This window comes from Ammospiza nelsoni, chromosome Z, assembly GCF_027579445.1.
Source record: "Ammospiza nelsoni isolate bAmmNel1 chromosome Z, bAmmNel1.pri, whole genome shotgun sequence".
Classification (NCBI taxonomy): Eukaryota; Metazoa; Chordata; class Aves; order Passeriformes; family Passerellidae; genus Ammospiza; species Ammospiza nelsoni.
The window spans coordinates 79,216,553-79,234,840 of record NC_080669.1 but is presented as its reverse complement, the minus strand read 5'-3'; the positions used below and the strand labels follow the sequence as shown (position 1 = coordinate 79,234,840).

General features: G+C 41.6%; 1 protein-coding gene across 1 annotated transcript in view; it reads left to right on the top strand.

Annotated features, from left to right (window-relative positions):
• Positions 1-4,184: 4,184 nt before the first annotated feature.
• UNC13B (unc-13 homolog B) overlaps positions 4,185-18,288 on the top strand; it is a 206,604-nt gene continuing 192,500 nt past the window's right edge. Inside the window, exon 1 of the mRNA XM_059492372.1 lies at positions 4,185-4,273. Within this exon, the coding sequence (XP_059348355.1) occupies positions 4,252-4,273 (22 nt within the window). The 5' untranslated portion in view covers positions 4,185-4,251. The remainder of the gene's footprint in view (positions 4,274-18,288) is intronic.

Sequence of the window (18,288 nt, the reverse complement as noted above, 5' to 3'; positions counted from 1 at the left end):
ACAGGGACTTGAGGGTTGGATGGGACAGTTGGAGGGGCTCTGCTTCAAGAGGCAATTAAAATTAAGCCACTGATTAATGCCTCAAATTTCCAGACCACTGTCACTTCTAGATGTCATCAATCTTTAGGAAAGGACAAGACTGGGACACTGAAAAGAGGATGTTCCAAGTTGCAGCCCAAAGTTTGACTGCTTGTTTGATAGGGGCTGATGCCCTGTCCACCTTGCTACAGGTGCAGAATGTTACCCATTCCCTAGCCTTTAAATTGTTTTAACATTTTTGAGTGTTAAAAGCAACATTATAGTTCATGTATAGTTGAGAGGGTGGCAGGCTGCTTCCCTGTACATTTCAGTGCATGCATATGGTGTTTTTTAGCTAGTGCACTGACTAAAGGTTGCAATCCAGCCCAGAGAATGGTGCATTTCAAGATGTTACTCAAATGTGTATTGCACACAGGTAAACCACCACATCATGTTGTCCCCTAGTGGTTGTGCAAATATTACATTTTATTAATAAATAAATTGATCAGAAATACCAGTGAAAGCCATTTCAGTAGCCAGTTATTTTACAGTCAAATAAATCTGAGGGCTGCCTCCCAACATCAGAATATCAATCAACTGCTTAGTCTATATTCAGCACTGAATTCCTGCCAAATGTCATAGGGTAAATTAAAAGCTTTTTTTTCCTTATCTTTAGAGCTTAGCCCCAAAAACCAGGTCTGAGATGATTTTTTTTTGTCAGTTGCGTAACAGTAAAAATGGTTTAGCAGATGTAAACCCTTTCATTTAAAATAAAGCCCATGCGGGTTTGCTATACACTGACTTTCAGCCTGACCCATTCTCTAGTAATAAATACAAAACTCAAAAAAATGCAGAACAAGAAGAGAAGAAGCAAACACAGTTTATGCAGACTGCAAATATAACTATAGTATTGCTCTCTGAACAGGGAAAGTAGAGCAAATAGGCAGGTATAAAACAGCTGGTAAGCTGCAGTGACTGGAGTATCACCCATTTATTACTTTCCTATTCAACAGCAGGTGAACTCAGAACAATGGCTGGGGTCTGAGTAACAGAGAAGATTAACTCTTGCTCTTCAGGGAGTAAAAAAATCAGGTGTCACTTTGGAGTTGACAGTAATGCCTTTGTTTTGTGTTTGCAGAGTACCTTTTGTTGTTCAGGAAGGCAGATATTCTCAGTGTGTATAGAAGTTACTGTAGTGTGCTTACTGCACTGTGTTTTTTCTCCTTAGTTTAGCAGAAGCCACCAATTTAAAAAAAAGTACACTGCTGATGGAGTGTGCTGCCTGTGCTACCAGAACACACTGTCAGCTGCACAATTTAGATCTGGTCTGCTGCAACAGGTTTTAGGGGTTTGCTCCTAGTTAAGCATTTGTGAACCTGGCACTCCCTTTTGTGGATTTTTAGAAACAAACTTGGAAAGATCAGCCATATTTAACAGCTTGAGAACAGCACAGACCTTGGGGTTTTTTTAGCCCTCTTTCTACTGCAGCTTTTCTATCTCTAAGCTATTTTTTGTATTTATGATAACAATGTCCAGAGGAAGAACAAAAAACAATAACAGAGCAAAATCCATTGGGGAGTGTCACTTCAGCTGGGAAAACATAAGGAAGTTGATTTCAAAGAGCAAGCATAATGTAGAAGAAGGTAACTCTACCATGCAGAAGTTTTGCAGCAATGACTTTCTCTTCCAGCCTATCTGAGATGGAAAGGAGAGGAGAGATGGACAGACACACAAGTAGAAATGATTTCTTTTGATTAGACAAAGTCTGGTAAAACATTTATGTCTAATTAGACCTCAGAACTGCAGGGAAATCATAACATCTGTGATAACCCCAGTGTTCACCGTTACTGCTGGTGGTTAGAGATCTCATCCTAGCTACAAGACACTTAATTGCCGCACTTGCTAATAACCCATTACTATGATTTTAAAATGCATATGACATCATCTGCCCTTGATGAGATAATTTTCCTATTCTGGTAGCATTTACAAGCTGTGGGCAAGATAGGGACTTGCTGTACCAGGTGCTGTGTGACGCATTCTGTGACAATTATGGCCTCGAATGTTTTAATTTTTAAATTAGGACAGGCAGAGCAATGGGGCCCAGTAAAGGGAGGAGAGCAGTCATTATGAGATTGTGTGGTTGTGGCAGAAATTAGTTTATGTACAGTTCAAAGGATTTTGTTTGCAACAAGGCTGCAAAGAAGACAGGAAAGGAAAGGCATCAGGGCAGCTCATGGACCCCTGAGCACACCTTTTGCTAATGAAAAGCTCTGAGGCTCTGAAGAAATGCAAAGGAGCAGTAGAGATCTGAAAAGGCCAGGGCCAGGGCACTATACCCTGAGACACATGGGAGGTAAATACTTATGGACTTTGCAGAGAGAAACAATAACTTCTCTTCAAGTTAACTAGAAAGTCAGAGGCCCCAGCTCACAGGTGGGGCAGCCTGGGATGAGGTACTGCCACAATGCAGAGTCTGCTGCTGCTGCTGCGTGTGATGAACTCACAGAGAAGCAAAGCAGAGCTTTTGAGGAGTCTAGCAGCATTTCAGCAGCACTAAAGCCACTTCAGGGGCAAGAACAGGAGATTTCTTCCCTGGCTGCCTCAGTGCTGGCTCTTGCAGCTCCCTGCACTGACAGTTCCCATTCACACTGCTAAGTGGAAGTGTTCCCAGTCCCTCGAGTCTGCCTTTGGTAACACCCTTAGCACACAGTCTGGTTGATTGTTTGCAGGAATATCATAGTTTATCCTTACAAGTGGTTCCTCTTGGTATCTCAGAGATATGTATGTTTTTGACACATTCCCTTGACTGATGCACTTCTGGGCAGCAAACATAAAGGCAGAAATATCTGCTGTGCAGAAATTACATCTTCCTTGTCTAGGTGTCAATCTTGGGAAGGATGATTGGTTTTTGAAACAGGAGTCTTGTCCTTCACACTCTCTGCAGACTTTGGAGTTGTTCTAAATATTAACTGAATAGCAATCCCATTATATTACATTTTGCTGTTGAGTTTCAATTTCAGAAATTATTTGCTAGATCTTCTGTTTGGAACTAGAAGCACATTCTGCAGTGTTGTGGCTATTTATAGTTTGGGATGAAGCAGCACTAAAAGCATTAGAGGCAATCAGAGAAAACTGCTAGAACTGGACTCAAGGGAAACCATCTCAGGAGGTTCTTTCTGCAACAGGGAGCTGACCTGTGAGCTGCTCAATCAGAAGATGAAGGTGCAAACTTCTGGAGGGGTCTGAAATAGACTAGATAGGCAGAGAGCTGGACTGGGCATTACCAGCCACACAAACAGGAGGGTTCTGGAAATCCTCAGAGCTGGCTGGCCATTGTAGCTGGAAGGGTACGGAGACAGAGCTTTAGGACACAGTAATCACATCTGCTTGTCCCGCTTTTCCCTAAATGTTGGCTTATGGCTTTTTCCATGTGTGGGGGAGATACAGGCAGCTGCTGCTGTGCATCAGTTGAGATTGTTCATCATCAGCTGAGCTCCTCCATCAGCAGTGGAGATGGGGAAGGGCCTTGAGGGGAAGCCCTCCATGTGAGGAGCGGCTGAGGTCACTTGGTCCATTTATTATGGAGGAGACTGAGGGGAGAGCTCACGGCAGTTTACCTCTTCCTCAGGAGGGGAAGTAGGACAGGCACTGATCTGTTCTCTTCAGTGACCTGTGACAGGACCTGAGGGAATGGCCTAAAGTTGTGTCAGGGGAGGTTTTGGTTGGGTTTTGGGAAGAAGTTCTCCACCCAGAGAGTGGTTGGGCACTGGCACAGGGTCCTCAGTACTCGGTCACAGCACCAAGTCTGACAGAGTTCAAAACGCGTTTGAACAATGCTCTCAGGCACATGGTGGGATTTTTGGGTTGATCTGTGCGGGGCCAAGAGCTGGACTCCATGATTCCTAAAGGTCCCTCTCAACACAATCCATAATTCTTACGCTAGCACACCACAACCTGTCCGAGCACTCCAGCGAAGACACATGCAGAGCGGTCCTCCTCCATCGAGTTCCCTCACCTTTCGGGAGCGAAACAAAAGCCTGAAAAGAAGAGAGCCAAGCAGCACAGCCCCGCACCCGAGCGCGGCCCGCCCGGCCGGCCGCGGGCTCCCCCCGACGCGTCCGTCGTCACTCGGCCCTGCCCCGGCGGGACGGCCCCGCCCCGGCTGAGGCGCCGCCGCCGCCCGGTGTCCGCGGGGCGGCATGAGGAGAGCCGGGGGCGGCTGCCGGGGCCGCCATGTCGCTGCTCTGCGTGCGAGGTGAGCGGGGCGGCGGCGGCGGCGGAGCGGGGGGACACGCCTGGGCAGGGTTTGGCTTTGTCCTGGGTGAAGTGGGTTTCAGCCTCCCCGGAGCGGGGACGGACGTGCCGGTGCCTCCCCGCCCTGAGCCGCGGGCGGCCGCGGCCCGGGCCGCCACCTGCACCCCTGGGCCGGAGGTGCCGCATGGCGAGGGAGCAGGTGCGGGTCCAGGAGCGGCGGTCCCGGCCGGGAAGGTCCGGAGCTCCGGGAGGAGCCGTGGCTGACTTTGGGAGTTGGCTCGGACACGAGTTGAATTGCCCAGTGAACGGCGCGGGCAGGAAGCAGGCTGCTGTCACTCCGTACACTCGCTCTAGAGCGTGCATTGTTATTTCGCATACATTCCTAATGACCTCCTCATGCTGCTATCGAGCCTTGTCCCCTTGCTGAACAGGTTGCGGGAAGCCGGCGCTTTCTCTGCTCAGCGGATTATAGTGCTGTCTCCGGTTCCCCATTTCTTGCTGCCTAGCGCTAAAAAATAATGATAAGGAAATCCGTGGGGGAAACCATCTGCCAGGGCTCCCGCTGCTGGGACGTGTCTCCCTGCACTGAACGCCGCGGTCACCGGGCGTCCCCGAGCGCAGCCGTGCCCTGCGGCTTAAAAGTGTAGTTTTAATGTTCTCAGCTCCTTTGCCAGGAATGATAAAAAAACTGGCACTGCTGGCAGTTCAGCTCTTCTTTTACACACACGGGTTTATTGATAACAGCGCCCTATCCAGTTGTTCTTCACTCTTTTGAGTCAAAAGCCCTGTGTAGATGGAGATGGTGTAAGATGCCCAACAGAGCATCTTGAGATGTGTTCTTCTGGCGAGAGCGCTGCTTTTGGGGAGTGTTCCTGAATTAAGTTTCAGCCCTTTTATTAAACACATGTTTTGTTTAAGGGCTTAGGAGATGTGCGCAAGTGCAAAGTTTAGCTTAAATATGCTTTTTGTACACTTCTGTGTAAACTGTGAAGTGCAGATTTGTGTAGCCCATTTTGAAGGTTTTGCCAAAATTTCTTCATTGAAGCTGATTCTTATTAGCTGAAGGATGCTTATGTGTATTACAGGGTTTTAAAAATTCTTTTTGGTGGTTTATCCTCAAAATGTTTCGAGAGCGTCCTTTAAAGTGTTATGGGTTTGATACCACTTGAAGCTGATTGTCTTAAGAATGTATTTACATGCTGTTCACGAGAAATAGTGAAAGAACATGAACTGAATGATTGAGCTGCTGAAAATGTCTTCTGTTTTCAAGGTGTTTATTCTTGATCTGTAGAGTTTTTAGGATAAAAGCATTTCAGGAGCCTGGAATGGTGTGCTTTTGTGTTTCTTTTATTCTTTGTTTGTGTGAAGAGCTAAAGAAGAAATTTGAGGTGGCTGGTGACTTTGTGTGAAGAGTTACTGTGAAAATTTTATCTTCTGTTTCCATCTGCTGTGCGAAGGCAGTAGAAGACACGAGAATTCATTTAAATAGATGATACTGAACAACTTTGTTATAAGATTGCAGAATGTAGTCAATTTACTAAACATCAAGAAACATGTTTTCTGAAATAGGCATGACTGAAAGGATGAGCTGATGAGATCTCGCAAGAAGCAACTATCTAACATGATATGGAAGTATGTTGAGGTGGAGCAGTGTGAAAAACAAAACAGATACCAGGAGCTGAGATAAAACAACAGGGGCAAGGAGGAAGCAGCTTTATTAATTGTTACTTTTTTAAAAAAGCCCAACAAAATGGCACTTCTCTTGATTCTTTTACCTTTCCACCGAAATGAACTAATCTTGTTGAGACAGCAGGGAGCTGTTAGTAAAAAAGTTGGAAAAGCTGTTTTTTTTTTTCTATTCAAAATGGTACACATATAAGACTACATAGTAGTGTGGGGTTGGATGATGTAGAGCTGAGACTAACAAAGAAAGACAACAAAAACCCCCATGGAATAAATGTAGGTGACTGGGACACTGTTCATAGCATCTGGATTGCAGTTTTCATATAAAGAAAAATGTGGAAAAAGCTGTAAGTGTCAGCAGCACAAGAAGCCTGCCAGGGAGAAGGATAGTGTTTTAATTTATTGATTTATTTTGCAGCCCCCATGAATTGTGCGCATTAATAGTATTTTAATGAATCACTAATCTAAAACAGTGCTCAGTGTTTGTGACCAAACATGTCTGGGTGCTGCCTTTGTTCCTGAAAGACCAGCTAACATATACGTCTTCTTGATGTCAAGTGCTACATTTCTCTTACTTTCTTGGAGAATAAATAATTTTTTGTGTGTGTGTTCTTTTTTCTTTTTCTCCTTTGCTTGTTTTGGTTTGTTGTTTGTTTTATTTGTTGTTGTTTTGTTACGTGGCATTTTTTGTTCGTTTCTTTGGTGTATTTTGTTTGCTTTGTTCTGTTTTTTCCAGAACCATTGAGCTGTATCTGCCATAGAAATAGGAAACACCTGACAGAAAATCTAAGCTCAGAGGAATTGTGAGTCTGGGCTTGTCTGCAGCAGTTCAGGGGATGTGTGAAATAAGCCAGTGGTAATGGGCTGTTGTAGGAGCAAATTAAGGGATTCTTTTGAAGCAGGAAAATATGCAGTGTGTGTAAGTGAAGTGAAGGAGAAAAGAAATCCTGAATATTACATGATTGAGGCTTTTAGGAGACTTCTTCATATTTTGATTCCACTGCTTAAGTGCAAGAGAGGTTGCATACACTCCTGTTCAGAGCAGCTGTGTCTGGATTATGTCTGATAATCTTCTCTTGGCATAGTTTGCTTTATTAGTTTGCATTTAGTGTTGTATTTGTGAAAATAGTACATATTAAATAAAACTAATCCCAGGGAAGCAGTCTAGTTTTTCACGTCACTCTTGCATTTTTAACTTTCTTGGCTTTCTCTTCTAACTGTTGATTTTACCCCACATCTAAATTAGATAAAATTTATTTTCCTGATCTTTCCTGTCTCCTGAGTTGGTGATGGGGATAACTGCTGTCTCAGCACAGCTTGCAGGGGTCATAGCAAAGTGGGCCCTGCTGAGGCTGGATCACTCGGTCACTGGCTCTGTTTATTGCTGTCCTGACACATAGTTCATGCCCTTTGACCTGCTCACTTTTATTGCATCCTTCTTTGTCCCCAGCCCTTGCTACCTCAAGACTGATGGTCCTCTTCTAGTTTTTCTCCTCTCTGCTTCATAGCAGCTTGTGCTGTATCTTCACTGTCACTGTATTCCAAAGTGTTTGACCTGCCTGGTCCACCTGATAATGCCAAGGATGTTGGCAGTGGGGTTCTTCCCTCATCCCTGTGCACAGTGCCTGACTTGGTCCCATAAGGTCATGGTGCTTCTGTGTAGTGTGCCTTTATCTTGGGGTCTGATATCTGTGTGAGATTTGGCTGCCAGAGGTACATGAAAGAATTACTTGGGTGAGCTCTTGCGCTCTAGAATTTCAGGTTGACTGCTCTTTCAAATGACATTGTCTGGAGGTTAGGAATGATATTTTTTTGTTTGCCTAATGTTTATCTTGTGGCTGTGCTGAAGAATTAGAAGAGCTTGTGACATTTTTGTCAAAACAGCTGGAGTGTTGGAATACCACTCTGAGAATTAACTGTCCATCCCTGCGTTGCCAGAAAAATTTGTGTTCCAGTACTGAATTGAACTGTGTTGACTTCCAAGTGAAGGAGACAAAGAAAGAGAATGGAAGTGGATGTTAATGATAAAAGAAATGAAAACATGTTCAGTCTTGTGGTATACTGAGAAATACCTATACCTACAAGTGGCCAAGTGTCAGGAACTTCTCTTTAAAGGATTTTTCCCCTACCTTAGTGGGGAATGGCCTCAACTTACCTCAGTGTTCTCTGAAAGACTGAATGCTGTTAGGACTGTTCTGAACTGGTTGTAGAATTGAAAAAAAAACATATCCACCTTTTTGTAGGTCAAAATTATGAAGAATTGAACATTAAAAGTAGTAGCAGAAATGCAAGGTTATAACACTAGGATATTAAAATAACATAATAATTCATTTAGAATTTGCTGTGTGACTATTATGAACTGCATTTCACTAGTTGTCCTTAGTCAGGAAGTTACCAGTGTCAGTAGTGCTGGAGCACAATAAAGTGCATTAGGAATCTGGGTAATAAGGCTAAGAACAAAGTGTTCTCTACTGAAAGAACATTTTGTGTTGAGAGTTAATTTTAGGTTTATAAAGGTGTAATTGGAGAGAACTTTTTAAGATTTCTAGCTTTTTCTGTTGCTCAGTAAAACCTGCAAACCATGTCTGGCTTTTGATGCATGGGTGATCATCTGATTTCCTGTTTAAAATCCTCACCCTTTCAGCTTTGGGCACTGTTAGTGCAAACAGTGTGGAATCTACTTTTTAGGTATTTAGGGGACTATGAACTACTTGAAATCTCCCTATATTTCTCAGTGGGATGAAGGGATGGTACAGAGGTTCTTCCTGAGCTGACTCCTTCAATGTGAGATCTGCCAGGCCTAGCTTGTTAAAGTTGTTATTAGCATACTCTTTTAATATGCAATAAAGTGCTGCATTTAATCTAAATGCTGAAAGAATCTAATTTTAAACTCTTAACCGTCCAAGATCTAGTTGCAGCTTACACAGCAGCAATGAAAGTCCAAGCAAATTAAATTGCTTTTTTAATCCAGGACCTTATTTCAAATACTTGACTTGAATGCATGTGAAATGCGTATGTCCAATGGCAAATCATCTTTCTATATATTTCCTTTGAATTTTTAAAATAATTTTTCATGGATATTTTTTGTGCCTTGTGGTCAGTTTTACTGGATGTTTTGAAAAATACTTTAATTATTCAAAAAAAGCTCTTCTTGCTGCTCTTCTAAGAGATCTTGAACTTGGGGGATGTGTCTAACAACTCTTTCTCTGTTGCTTTTTTGTTCTGATAATTCCCTGTGTGGTCTTGCAAATGGATTTTGAGCTGCTGTGAAAGTGTGTAGGGTCTTCACTAATTCTGCCTCTGTCTTACATTACAGCTTACTGGTTAATACCTGCCATTTTCTTGGTGTGGAAGTGTATGTAAGCAACTTGGTGTTCTTGCCTCTTGATTGTTAGAATGACTTCTGGAGTCATGAGTTTAAATGGTTTCTCTTTAGCACTTGGATTTGCTTTTCTTTGCTGTCTTTGCTTTCTGACAGTACTTCAAAAGTTTGTTTAGTAGTGAAATTGCATTTAATATTGTTGTGTTGATCTAATCATTGTCAGAGAAATGAAATCTTCTTTACTTGTGTTGTTGGTGTGTGCTTTTCTGTGCCTGCTTTAGCCATGTTTACCAAGAGCTTTGTTGAAGTGTTGTTTTGCTTGTAAACTGTCACCAGTAAAATTTGGCAAATGCCTTCTGTGACATGGATTCCTATTCCATAGGTATATCCTGGGGGTTTATATCAGCTTTCTTTGCATTTAGAAAGATTTCAGATGGATTATCTTTTCTCTTAGGCCCTCCTTATACCTGGCTAGGCTGCTGTGCATAATTCTGCTTTTATTATTTGCCTTTTGACTGGCCTCTGTGTCCTGCTTGGTTTTGTGTAAGTGACAAAAGCCCAGTTGAGAAAGAGTGAAATATGGCACGCTTTGGGATGGGGAACACAACTGATCATGGCCAGCCTCTCAAGTGACTCTCTATTACTGTTTCACTGGATACTCACCCATACTGTGTCATTTTTCACTTTATTGAGACACTGTTCTACCCTAAGTGAGTTGTGTGTCTCAGAAAATTCCATGTGTGTACAGTTTGGGTGAGTCTTTCCAAGCTGGTGCTGAATAATAGGCATCTTTTTTTTTTTTTTTTTTACCAGAACTTTAACTCCTTAGACATTTCAGACATTTGTCTGGAGTGCTCAGGGATCTGTAGGTACCTGACCACGTACAGGTGTGCTCTGAGTGTCACCTCGGGTGTCATACTCTGCTCTTCTTGGAGCCTCTTTTCTGATCTCTCTGGATGCATTCAAAACAAAGGTCACTGGGCTACAGACTACCTCAATTACATGCAAGTTGCAGTTTTTTAGACCTTCTGATTTTTATTACTTGCGCGTCAAATATTTAACATTATCTTCACTTGCCACGGGCTGGAAAGTACCTGATCTCACAAGTGCTTGCTTCTTCCTGGGCATGTGGCAGATGTTTATGGGATGCTTAATGCTTTTTCGCCATCAGCAGTTAAATCAGCTGATGAGTTGGGAGGGCAGTACCCTTGTTGGCGTTTTGTCTCTATTCAGATTTTTTGTTAAGGCTCTTGCTTTTCTGTGCATTTAACTTCCTAAATCTTGGGCCACACAACCTGTGTCAATAGTTTCTTTCTTATATTTTACCATGGCTTGATAGCTCTTTGAAGTGGAGTGGAATTCAGCTGTCCTTCTTGCTTGAGGAGTAGTGGCTTTTTGGTCCCCTGGAAAACACCTAATAAACAATTCCTGAATCTGATTATGATGGTTTTGGTTCATATTTTTTCTTCTTAGTCAGTTGGTAGTAATTAGTCTCAACATTATGAAATTAACTCTCTCTGAAATGTCCCTCATGTATTGCAGGGATTGTTTTTGGACAGCCCATGTTCTATTTGATTTGATCACAGCCACTGCATGTAACTATTAAATAATTGCTTTGTGGAAGAAAAGGGGAGTGGTGATCCAAAACAGTTGTTCTGCCTGTTTAACAGTTGATGAGTTGGAATGCTATTTGCAAGTTTTGATAGAACTGAAGTAGTACTGGCAGGCATATGAGCTCTTCAGCATTTCTCTAACTGTCTTTATATGAGTACTGCTGTCTTCTGTGATGAGCAGATTTCAGCTAAATATATTATGAAATACATTATGTGCATCTATATGTCTGTTTCAGCTGAGAAGAAAGCTTCAAGTCTAATGCAGATTAAAAAAAAAAACTCTGAGAAGTCTCTGGTTGATAGTTTCATTAAAAGATGCAAATATGATTTACTTGGTGCATCATAAACATCTAACACATCTCTAACACATTAGTGACATCTAACTCCTTCAACAGGCTTTCAAAACAGATTTCTTACTGTCCTTTTAAGTTATTTTCCCCATTATGAACTTTGAATAATTGAATAATTACACTTAAAAAACCCAAAATGTTGAATAGCTACAGATCTTACCAGCCTTTCCATCCTTGTGTAGCGTGGGGTGCAAGAGACCAGCTGTGGCTAGAGGATCAAGTTAGATGATATGTCCTCAGCTGAGGAATTTTTTTGACTGGTGCTGGTTGAACTTTCTAAGCGCCATATTATGGCTCGGATTCATGTCCTGCTGTTGAGGAAAGTGGCAAGGAATTGGAGCACAGCACTGGCAGGAATGCTGCTTCTCTGATAGCTACATGTGGGCATCCTAAAAATGAAAGGGAATGCTGCCAGCTAATGGTTGTGTCTTCGTTTATGTTTCCTCTGCCATATTGCTCTTGAGTGCATGTTCATCCTTTGTCAGATGAGCTGGGGTGGGCTTTGGACAGACCTGTGTGGGAGGTGGGTCCATGCACTCAGCATGGAGTCATTTGCTGAGAGAGGTTCAGCTCATGGAAACCCGGTGCTGAGAGAAAATTGAGACAGTATCAGGTATGAGTAAATGTTGCCTGCTTAGTTTGCAGGATTTAATTTTTCTGGCCACACTTAAATTTGTAAAAAATCTTAAAATTCCTGGGCAGGATGCATGTAGGGGTAGGAACTATGTTAAAGGAATTAAAAATCCTGATTTTGTTCACTTTTGGATTGCCTGCGTCTGGGGAGTTGGAGCATTAAAAAACAGAAAGAAAATGTGTCGTTTCAACAGCTTTGTGCTGACCTCAGTTTCTTGATGCTCTTCCTTGCAGTTGAACATACTGTATAAATGGAAAGTGAATTGGACTGGGATGTCTTGTCTGATGAAGGATAAGAGGAGGTGTCTTGTTCAGGATAATCTCTAGCCTAAATCTGTTGGCGAGTTTGAAAAGAAATTTGGCTTCAAGCCTTGACTGTGTCCCTTTAAGGAATACTGGTTTTAACCTTATTACTTAAAGCTCTTGTGACTTAACTCGCTTAAATCTTTACAACCTAAATGCTCTGCTAAACAGACTCCAACATTTCCACCATAGAGACCTAATTATTAGGTATAAAGTAACTGCAGAATTATGCTTCTAAGTATTGGCACACTTCTATTTTCTCTGCTCAGGCCAATGTACTAATACTCAGCTTAAAAAGCTTCATTAAAAAAACCCCAACATGCTTTGTCTGTTCACTTTTGCGTTGCTGCTCTGTTCAGGCAAAATCTGCACCTTATAACCAACCTGCTGTTGTCTTTGTTGGCATCTGCTGAAAGGATGTTGGATCTGGAGCTAAATGTGGTGGCCCATGAAAGCCTTCACTTTTCTGAGCTGTTGTGGCAGCACAATGCTGCAGTCCATGTGCCAAGGATTCGGGCATGCTTGGATGAGGCAAAGGGAACTGTGACGGAACTGCATCACCTGGAACATATAGGATATGTACGGCTTTTATCCAGCGTCATTACCAAACTCCATTTTTCCCAATCCTGAAGTACTGGAAGGGCAAGGAGTACAACTTCAGTAATAGTGTCTCCAGTCTAAGGAAAGGCACACCAGCTTCTGCTGTTCTAATGCTAAAGTTGGTAAACCACTTCAGCATAAAAACCAGAAATTCGTCACATGTGATAATCGCCATAAAGCTGATGAATATGTAAATACTGAATTTCTAGATAGAAACCTATTAGAGACATTTTCCTTCCTAAAAGACTTGTATAAACTTCAGAACAGGTTTTCAGAAAATGTCCAGGGACTTCAGATTTTCAGTACCTGTGGTTATTTGCTTGTAGTTATCACATACTCTTCTGTTCCAACAACCTCAGTCCTTTGCAAACAAAGTCCTTGTGGAGTGTTATAGCTGCAATTACACATTGGAGAGCTACGAATCCTTGTTGTGCAAATCTTCAGTAATTATTTCTTCCTATAGGGCCAGGAGTACCAGACACACGGTGCCAGGGCAGTTTGTCAGCCTTGTGTGAGGAAGGAATTCGGCTGCTCAGTAACCTATTACACACTTTGTAGAAAATTGTTGTTCCCCATTTGTTCCCCTTCCAAATTTCATGTGTTATTCTTCATTGCAAGATTTCTTTAAAGGCAATCAGGTGGTGTTCTTCAGGAGATTGTTTGGCCTTTTTGTGCATGGGGCTTGGCTTTGAGAGTCAGAGAGGTCATAAATTACTAGAAAGCTGAGCTAGCCTTTGTTTTTGGATTTGGGATTTCTGACCATACCAAAATCATAATGTCATTTCATAGATTAATGAAGTCATGGTTTTAAATGAAACTCTCAGTATTTTATAGTTCAGACATCCCCCAATCTTGAGCTCCTAATCTGAACCTGATCTAAACCTGTAGTGTGTGACTTGAATTTGGCTTGCAACGTGGATATGGATTGGTAGGAAGGGAAAAATGGACATGAAGCAGTAGTTTTATTTCAGCCTTTCCCGCCTGGTGTAACTTGCTGCATGTGCAGAATTTTATTAGATTTTGACCTGTCAAATTGAGTAAGTGGAGTCTGTGTATGCTCCATTTTAGTAGGAGATTTTTTGAGGAGATTAACTGCTTAGAAACTCCATAGTTATAAGGCCAGAATGGCTTTTTGTAATCATCTAGTATGACCCTCTGTAGTACATAGTATTTTTTAAATGTAACTTAGAGTCTTAACAGAAAAAGAGCAGATTCTGAACTAAAATTGATGAAAGATTTTCTATGGTTCTTGGTAGCTTTATGTTGATATGTGACAAATTTCTGCTTTCTATGCTGTAGTGGTTTACTAGCTTCAGCATCAGAAGAGCAGAATCTGGTGTGCTTTTCCTTAGGTTGGAGAAGCTATTACGAAAGTTGTATTCCTTGTCCTTCCAGTACTTAAGGATTGGAAAAAACGGATTTTGGTAATGTCTATCACTTGACTAGAGGCAAGTAGATGTTTTGAGTAATCTGACTATAATGACAGGTGTTTACATATTTTTCCATGGTTAAAAAAAGATTAAGACATGCCATGCCCTAATAGATCTCCGTGTTAAATCAGTGTGTTGTTACACTTTTGCTTGGTGGGAGGAGTGTGGTGTACCAGAGCTCTAGCAACAGACCTTTTACTTCTGTTGTAAACGTGAGTTTGAAGTTACTGTTCTGTATAAACCTGACACTTTAGTCAGAGATGTAGAAATGTGCTCAGGCTGTATTGGAGGAGAGTAGCACATGACAGAAGTTTGAATATATATGAGTTAACCCTGTGCACTCCTCCTGAGGGCCTGGATTGTATATTTCTTTTTCCTCATAGAGTGATGTGGAAGAGCTAGTGCTGCAGATGAAATTGGGGTTACTGGATCCCTGATAAGTGCTACAGTTTTATGAAGTAAATAATATAAGTGAAACATTTGAATTAGTAGTGTTGAGTTAGTTTTCCTAGAGGGTGCAAGGACATTTGTGTTATAAAGCAGAATGGGAAGCTCGTGGCTAAAGTGGTGGGAAGAGGGCTGTTAGTTTAGGACTCAGAACCAGCCCCCAAAAGGTTAGAAGGAGTAATGAGGAGTGGGGGTTATGAGAGGAACAGAGGTGTTGGAAGGGTTTTCCTACTCTAGGAAGAGAGGAATAGAGGTGACTGGGAAAATTCCACTGTGGTTTGGTGATGCAAAATTGTAAAGCAGCATTAATGTGGATAAAAGAGAACCAGCTGGGCTGAAATTGCTTTGGGAAGAGCTGATAAGAGATTTTGCTGGGATAGCACAAGAGATCTAATGCACGTAGTCCAGGATTTAAATGTGGGTAAAAATCTTGTAACGTGGTTAAAGCAAAGTATTTCTGGGTGTTGTCACTGTAAAAAACTGACTCCCCACACCAGAGAATATATCCTGTTGGTCCTTCCTGGGGTACAGGGAGCTGTGTCATCTGACAGTTTTACCATCATACAGTGACTACAGCCATAAAACTGGTGGAGTGGACTGTAGATGTGACTTTGAGAGGCACAGAAGATGCTTCAGGGAAATTGGACATGGAAGTGAACTTGGTTTGAATGATCACAACTGAAGCTAAGTTAAGGTAAACAGATGAATATGTAGGTTAGCAATTGTCAAGCCTTCAGGGAAGCTGAAGAAGCTTTTTGGTGAAGTGAGGAGGTTGGATACAGAGGAGGGCAGGAAATTCAGGGAAGCTACTGGGGTAAATATTAGCATCTCAAATAACAGAAAAGGCTCCACCTAGGAAATTACCCCAGAGCTGATGATTCACCTGTTCATTACGTCAGGATATGCTAAGCAAACAGAGAACCTCTGAGAGGTGTGGGCAAAAAACCAGTTCATAGAGGAAGGTGTGTGTTGAGGATCAGAAAGTCCAAGGCTAAGGCAGGGGCTTCCACCTCAGCAGACAAGGTGGCATCTTGCAAGTGGTAATAAAACAGGTAGCAGAAGGTGGAGCTTTGGTCACATGAAAAGGGGAAACAGCCAGCCTCCACAGGGGAAGGAATCATACCTCTGTGCACGGGAACAGGGAAGTGTAAAGATGGGTTGGTTATGGTCCCTGGACTATAGGAATTGTTTCTTATGAAACTGAAAATGATGGACAAGCGTGGGAGAAAAAAATTTTAATATCCTGCATTTGAGTCTGATGGTCTATATCCCAGAGTGCTGAAACATGCAACACTTTGAATCTGAATTCTGCCAGCAGAAGTTTAACTGTGGCTGCAAACAAGCAGTGACATCGCCTAACTGGAGAGGAATAGATGTGGTTTCTGTGGATAGGTGGGAAGATAAAGGAGATGAGTGATAAATGGGTAAATATGGATCTTGACTTCAAAAGCAGACGAGTCTGTAACAACATGGAAAGTTTAAAGTAGGCTGTTAAGAGAGAATAATAAATTTTTTTTAGACAGGTAGAAACGATGTGGAAGGGTATCATATGAAATGTGACACAGGTTTGCAAGAGGAAGATTGTTCTGGGCTAGCTTCTTGTTTCTACATGAAAACATGCAGCTATTTGTATTTCTGTAATATCTCACAAATCCTATAGCAGACTTATTTTTAAAGAAATTCGGAATTGGCAAAAGACGTGTAAATAGTATAAGGAGCTGACTATAGCAGAAGCTAGCAATGTTACTAAGACTAGTGGGAGAAGCAGATAGATATCTTCCACTTCTGTCATGGCAAGAAAGAATACAAATGTGTGTGTCAAAGCTGTTCTTAAGAGAAGTTCTAATTATATAGTAAATTTTGGAGCAAATAAATATAATGCAGGAAGGACTCAGTGACCCCTGAGAAGAGTGAGAATGAAAATAGTTGATGTTCTGTACAAAAACTATACACTTAGAGGCAAATGACAAGCGTTGCTGAGAAATGTGAAACTTACTGAAAGGAGAGATGTTGGGCAGTCTTTGTGTCACTGCACCATGCTTGTAAACAGAAGGTGATGGGATCTGTGACTTGTGTTCATTAAAAACATCAGGAAATTAAACATGGAGTGAGGAAAAACATGGAGAGGGCGAATAGTGTTGACATAAGATATAGAAGGCATGCCATTAATTAAAGTGTTAGGTGGAAAGTAGGAATGATTTTGAATGGTGTAAGTGGTCCAGGTGTTGGGAGAAGCAGCATAGAGTTGGACCCTTCCAGTCTTGTGATCCTCACTGCACTAACTTGTGCAGTGAGTTACTGTTCTGACAACTAATTGCTGTATATGCCGACAAACTGTATATTAAGGTAAAATTTTGATGTAGCATCTTCATTAATTATAAATGTTAATAATAAGGAAAAGAACCTACATGTGAAGGAACCTGCTTATACTCAATTGTCACCTAAGGCTGTTTATTTTGGTTAAGGGTTTTGATTCTTATTTAACCTGGTATATTTTCACCTTATTGTTTATGGAGGTCCAAATGCAAGCAAGTAGCATGACTTTCAGGAGAACAGTCTTGAGCACACTCCTTGTCAATAGTAACACCTTCTTATGATTCAGTTCTTTGTATACATGCTGTTTTGAAACAATATTTTGAAAAGTATGGGCAGGTGAATGCTAACGTGTTTGTGAGGTGCACCTCTTTTAGATGGCAATCTATCTGACTGTCCTGTTTCTGCAGTTTGCGGGTGTCCTCCAGGAATCAGTATTGTCTGAGCAGTTTGTGAATGTGAAGATTAAAATCAGACTGCCAGAGGTATAGTTTGCCAAGAGTGTTTGTTTTTTTTATTAGGTTTCCTGTTCCTGCCTGGAATCTCATTCAGTTACACCATAACTCATACTCTAACAAGTTTTTCTACTCTTTCTTAATTGTTACAGTCAAAGTTATTTCTGTCTCCTAGATACTAATATTTTCTCTGGTTTGTGAAGCCAAACAGGTAAATATTAAGTAATATAATAATAAGATTTTGTTAATATTTTACTTTAAAATATTTTTCATGCTAGACCAATCTTCCTTCATTATTCAGTGTGGAAAACACAGGTGCTGTTTTTCCCGGAAGCTTATAATTTACTCTTGCGTGCTGGGATGTTTTTACTTAAAAAATATATATATTAGAATTTACTGAATCCACCACAAATGTGCTGTTGCTTTATTTTTGAGTTTCCCTTTTGGTGAATATGCTGTACCAGTGAAGTTGAACAGTGATATTTGTTAGCACCATTTTTTAATCTCGGTGCCTTTCAGGACAAGCTTGTGCTCAGTCCTGCTTCACAAGTAGCTGTGTTCCAGTTGGCTGAGTGCTTGCAATCCTGTAACTTAAATCGAAACTACCAGAAAATAGACCAAGGCTGTGATTAGATGGCAATCACTACTGGTGTGGTTAGTCAGCAACTCTTTTTCCAGGGTGCATCTTGTTTACACTAAGTCTGAACAGGGAGTGCAGAAGCCTGAGTCACCGGGGAGACTGTTCAGGTGACTTTTGTTGACAGGTGAAAAGCACACGCCAAAGGACAAGCACACAAGTGGGTTTGTTCTGTCATTTCTGCTCTTTCCTCTTTGGTACCCCAGTACTTGTGTCTTCTAGCAGCTGTT